The following is a 6,000-nucleotide window of genomic DNA, read 5'->3' on the forward strand; positions in this document are numbered from 1 at the left end:
ATTTTGGATTGGTGATCAGGGTGAAATGGCACCAAGTCAGATAGTGTCGCCACTTGTGCAATGATTCAACAATGGCATATTCCTCTTTCTCCACTGAAGAATGTTTGCGTTCACTTGTCTGGAGGTAGGGGGAAAGGGGGGGGGTAGATCTTTATCCTTGTGTTATTTTAAGCCTTCTACTATCCACGTGACTAACCTGCAGCACATCCGACTTAATAACAACCCATGGGACTGCAGGTCAGGTCAGGTATGGGAGCATGTGCCAGAACAGCACGTCGCTGCGTCCACTTTCCGCCGGTACTCCAGGGGCCTCCGTCTGGCCATGCCCCCAGGCAGATGCCAGGCCCATCCCCATCTCCTTGAGATGGGACTGCAGTTGTCCCAGCATTGATTATCTGAACCTCTGGATACACACAAGTAACAAGGAATGAGATTATTTTTAAACTTCATCCTCTACTTTGGGGTATTTTCACATCCCAATCACACATATCACTGGATATTTCAGAAAGTATCATCTTTTCGATTCTGTGTCTTTATGACATTGTTTGCTAGCATGTCTCACCCATGTTGCTAAGGCCTAAGTCACATTTGCTCTAAGGCGAGGATACGGCGGCCGTACGCCCTCTGAATTGACAGAAACGCGCGGTGGCCTCAGGGTGGCGCTACGCTGTATGGCTATATTTTACAAGCCGTAGGGGTTGCCATGGAATTATAGCGCGGAGTTATAACCTTTTTCATTTCTACGTTCACCGTAGCAATTCGACAAGCCGAAACAAAAGAACTGATAATAAAAAAAACCCACTCGTTACCGTCCGTCTGGCCGCACGTTCGCCTTAGGGCCCCCCTGCGGTCGCCTTGCGGACACCTTGAGGCAACCTTGCATCAGCCTTGAAAATTCTATGGCCGCCACAGGGACACCGTGAGGTCACCGTGCGACATCAAATCAATGACCGTACGGCACCCCCACGTTTTCGGTCTCCACAATTTCTAAATACGCCATTCGGCTCCCCGAAAAATAAAAACATATGTGACTGCTACATTGTGTGACCGTGGAAATACTGCGGCCGCCCTATAATTGCAAGTGGCCATAGATTTTGTAGACCCTACGGCCGCCGTGCCAAATGTGACTTGGGCATTAATATCACCAGATATTCTTTATATATAATTTGGTGTTTAATTATTTGGTTACGAAACTAAGAGTCGAAGATGAAGCAAAACCAGCTCCAGTCTCTTCCTAATGGAGTGTTTGATAAACTTACCAAACTCACAGTGCTGGGTCTGCAGACCAACCAGCTCCAGTCTCTTCCTAATGGAGTGTTTGATAAACTTACCAAACTCACAGTGCTGGGTCTGCAGACCAACCAGCTCCAGTCTCTTCCTAATGGAGTGTTTGATAAACTAACCAAACTCACAGTGCTGGGTCTGGAGACCAACCAGCTCCAGTCTCTTCCTAATGGAGTGTTTGATAAACTAACCAAACTCACAGTGCTGGGTCTGCAGACCAACCAGCTGAAATCTCTGTCTAACGGAGTGTTTGATAAACTAACCAAACTCACAGTGCTGGGTCTGCAGACCAACCAGCTGAAATCTCTTCCTCACGGAGCATTTGATAAACTAACCAAACTCACAGTACTGGGTCTGCAGACCAACCAGCTGAAATCTCTTCCCAATGGAGTGTTTGATAAACTAACCAAACTCACAGTGCTGGGTCTGCAGACTAACCAGCTGAAATCTCTTCCCAATGGAGTGTTTGATAAACTAACCAAACTCACAGTACTGGGTCTGCAGACCAACCAGCTGAAATCTCTTCCCAATGGAGTGTTTGATAAACTAACCAAACTCACAGTGCTGGGTCTGCAGACCAACCAGCTGAAGTCTCTTCCTAATGGAGTGTTTGATAAACTAACCAAACTCACAGTGCTGGGTCTGCAGACCAACCAGCTGAAATCTCTTCCTAATGGAGTGTTTGATAAACTAACCAAACTCACAATACTGGGTCTGGAGACCAACCAGCTGAAGTCTCTTCCTAATGGAGTGTTTGATAAACTAACCAAACTCACAGTGCTGGGTCTGCAGACCAACCAGCTGAAGTCTCTTCCTAATGGAGTGTTTGATAAACTAACCAAACTCACAGTGCTGGGTCTGCAGACCAACCAGCTGAAGTCTCTTCCTAATGGAGTGTTTGATAAACTAACCAAACTCACAGTACTGGGTCTGCAGACCAACCAGCTGAAATCTCTTCCCAATGGAGTGTTTGATAAACTAACCAAACTCACAGTGCTGGGTCTGCAGACCAACCAGCTGAAGTCTCTTCCTAATGGAGTGTTTGATAAACTAACCAAACTCACAGTGCTGGGTCTGCAGACCAACCAGCTGAAGTCTGTTCCTAATGGAGTGTTTGATAAACTAACCAAACTCACAATACTGGGTCTGGAGACCAACCAGCTGAAGTCTGTTCCTAATGGAGTGTTTGATAAACTAACCAAACTCACAATACTGGGTCTGGAGACCAACCAGCTGAAGTCTGTTCCTAATGGAGTGTTTGATAAACTAACCAAACTCACAGCGCTGGGTCTGCACACCAACCAGCTGAAGTCTGTTCCTGTCCCTTGTCTTGTGAAAGGCTGTATGAGTTCCTTTGTTCTGATGAATATTTAACTTATTCTCTCCTACAAAGCTCAGTGATACCGCTTTGATTATTTAATATCTTCCTGTTATAAATGTCCTTTAAACAATTGTGAAACATCTCTCTCGTCACTGCAAACCTTTCGGCTACACTTTTATCAATTTGTTTTTGTAAATGTTATTTTGTGGTTGGTTTCAGATATATTTTTTCTTATTGGGCCTCAACAGGCATGATTCGTTCATTCCTTTGTTTTGCTGTTTCCATCATTGTTCCCTCTCCTTGTCCTTCGCCCCAAAAGTATTTATTCAAACGTTCTGCAGTAAACATGTTCTGTGTTCACCCTTGTGTTGTCGTCTCTCACAAGCTGCATACAAGAGAAGATGGCACGGTCTCTCTTATCCTTTGGAGGATTTTCATTGGGATAGAACGTGGTCATGTCTTCTATGGCGGACCATCTAAAGAATGCCACAGGTGTGTTCAATCAGTTAAAAAGGATGACACAGGCCCATTCAAGGTGGGCAAGGCTGGTGGAGACCTATCCGAAAAGACTCACAGCTGTAATTGATGTCAAAGGTGTTTCCACCAAGTTTTAACTAAGGGGACACTTATCCAACCAAGATATTCTGGTTTTGTAATTTTTATATATTTTCTGAAATTTGTAGAATTTGTTTTTCACTTGGAAGTTTTGGGTTATGGTGTGTAAATAATGGTGGAAAAGGTTTGATTTAACACAATTTAATTCCAGGATATAAGGAAACAAAAGATGAAAATTTTGAAAGGGGGTGTAGGCTTTCCGTACGCACTGCAGATCACCTTTCCCACTTTCCCAATTTTACTTGGTTTTTAATACACAGTTATAGATAGATTCCACATCCACACATTCTGAACTTCTTTCTGTATCTATCCTCCAGTGAAGAGCACCATTCCGAACAAGGACAACACAGACGGCCGTTTCACGAACTTGTCCAAACATGGAAAAACACTTTGGAAACTGGATTACATAGCACTCTCTGTTGGAGGGGATGACCGAACCACTTAATTATTCAGCAATAAATTTTTGTACATTTTCTTGTTTTTTATAGAAACCAGACCAAGAATAACATAACAGGTATATGTGGGTAGATTAGTATTCAATCAAAAAATTGTCTCTAGTCGTGTACACCAGATCGAGTTAGGTCACCTGTTTAACGAGACTTGATCATTGGTGTGGGACAAGGAGCCATGGAAACAACCATTGCATAACAGGGGAGTGCACACCTGGAGGATATCCTACCACCCCTTTTATGAAATACGAGCAAATACAACCAGTCGCTTCGTTGTCGGGGAAATTAAGGATTGTGGGGGAGGGGGAGAAAGAGGGAGGGAGAGAAAGGAGGGATGAGAGAGCAAGAGAGGCGGAATGGAGAAATAGAGGAGGGAACGGAGGCAGAGGAAATGGAGGAAAGGGAGGGAGGGGAAGCTGGGAGGGGGGGACGAAGTGGGAGATAGGAAGGGGGAAGTGCAAGGAAGGGGAGGGGAGAGGTGGGGAGAGCAAAGAGAATGATATGTTATGCTTAATGACCAAAGACACACACACGCTCTCTCTCTCTCTCTCTCTCTCTCTCTCTCTCTCTCTCTCTCTCTCTCTCTCTCTCTCTCTCTCTCTCTCTCTCTCTCTCTCTCTCTCTCTCTCTCTCTCTCTCTCTCTCTCTCTCTCTCTCTCTCTCACACACACTCACACACCAACACACACTCACACACACACTCACACACACAGACACACACACAGACACACACACTCACACACTCACACACTCACACACACACACTTTAGAGACCCGTGCGGGAGCATTTAAACCCCATGCTATTTACCTGGCAAAGGTCTGCCTGCATGCATGCACACTCGTATGTGCAGCAACATTTGCACCCCTCCAGTAAACTCACTCTGAATCTGATTCGTACATGCTGCAGTCCCCTCTACAAAGGGGGAGGGTGGGGAGCAGGGGAGGTGGAGGGGTTGGAGAGAGATAGAGGGGTGGTAGAGAGAGAGAGAGAGAGAGGAGAGAGAGAGAGAGAGAGAGAGAGAGAGAGAGAGAGAGAGAGAGAGAGAGAGAGAGAGAGAGAGAGAGAGAGAGAGAGAGAGAGAGAGAGAGAGAGAGAGAGAGAGAGAGAGAGAGAGAGAGAGAGAGAGAGAGAGAGAGAGAGAGAGAGAGAGAGAGAGAGAGAGAGAGAGAGAGAGAGAGAGAGAGAGAGAGAGAGAGAGAGAGAGAGAGAGAGAGAGAGAGAGAGAGAGAGAGAGAGAGAGAGAGAGAAGAGGAGAGGAGAGAGAGACTTGGGGAGAGGGATTCTGGCAGATGTGACACCCGGTTTAACGTCCATCTGAGAGATGGCACACACATTGATGAAATACCCTGCCAATGAAACACCAGTATGACAGTTTGTAGCTGCTTTGGGATTCAAACCCAGGCTACACAGCTTAGAGCGAGCATGCTTACCTCTCGGTTTGCATGCCGTGATTTGGCGATTCATTACTTCATAACAATTGAAAACATTTTTTACTCATTGTGATCATATTTTTTTTTTTGCCTTCCTACCATGGTATCACTATTGAAGCTTGAATAACGTGCACCAAGTACCTTCACCAAGCACTCCATGAAACGGTTGAAGAAACTTTTAAAAATGAAATGTTTAATATTTATTTGTATTTATCGACGTCAAAGTGATGTTTAATGGAAGATCATACATAAAGGGGAAACATTGTGGAAAATAAAATTTCACATTTTTAGTGAGCCAGCCACTGCCCAGTGCACCACAGAACAACATGTGGGCAACACAGGCAAGCGGCTCCTGACCTTTGTTCAAATCGATCGATATAAGGTATTCAGTGACTGTGAATATTGTGGAGTGCTCGCCAAGTGGCTTAAGCACTCAAGGAAGCACTTCAACAAAACGTTTGATAAGGAATGGTTGGCTTGGAAAGCAATGATCCGTTACATCAAACACCTCCCGGAGACGCCCAAAACAATTTCCGAATTGGAGAAATGAACAATTTTTTAGTCATCGGAACTGCTGCTAAGTTCAATTCTGGAGCTTAAATTTTGAAATTCGGCTCAGTTTCAGAGATTATCGAGGTTATGGCATGTGCGGAAATCAAATAAAGCCACAAACGCTGCTGTTTCCCGATGTTCATAAGTATTGCAAAGTATCCAACAATTTGTACGTTATATGATCAGGAATTCGATAATATGAGTGAGGAAAGTGAAAAAATAAACTTCATCTTTAAGAAATCGTTGCAGTCTGTTCCAAGTCGAACCATGGTTGAGAAGACCAAAAACATGGTGGCCTCAGACCCCAGCGAGGTAACCCAGGAAACACCTTAAGACTCCAGAGAGCTA

At 44.8% G+C, this 6,000-nt stretch overlaps 2 protein-coding genes across 2 annotated transcripts in view; both read left to right on the plus strand.

The window, feature by feature from the left end:
- LOC147012362 (uncharacterized) overlaps nt 1-2,877 on the plus strand; it is a 36,353-nt gene extending 33,476 nt beyond the window's left edge. The window contains exon 4 of the mRNA XM_085856383.1: nt 1,213-2,877. Coding sequence (XP_085712509.1) covers nt 1,213-2,658 — 1,446 coding nt within the window. The 3' untranslated portion in view covers nt 2,659-2,877. The remainder of the gene's footprint in view (nt 1-1,212) is intronic.
- A 183-nt stretch (nt 2,878-3,060) lies between these two features.
- Nucleotides 3,061-6,000, plus strand: part of LOC147012363 (uncharacterized) — a 6,444-nt gene continuing 3,504 nt past the window's right edge. Inside the window, exon 1 of the mRNA XM_085856384.1 lies at nt 3,061-3,097. Coding sequence (XP_085712510.1) covers nt 3,061-3,097 — 37 coding nt within the window. The remainder of the gene's footprint in view (nt 3,098-6,000) is intronic.

The sequence above is a fragment of the Eptatretus burgeri genome, chromosome 15 (assembly GCF_056783735.1).
Source record: "Eptatretus burgeri isolate ZD-2024b chromosome 15, Ebu_testis_v1, whole genome shotgun sequence".
NCBI lineage: Eukaryota > Metazoa > Chordata > Myxini > Myxiniformes > Myxinidae > Eptatretus > Eptatretus burgeri.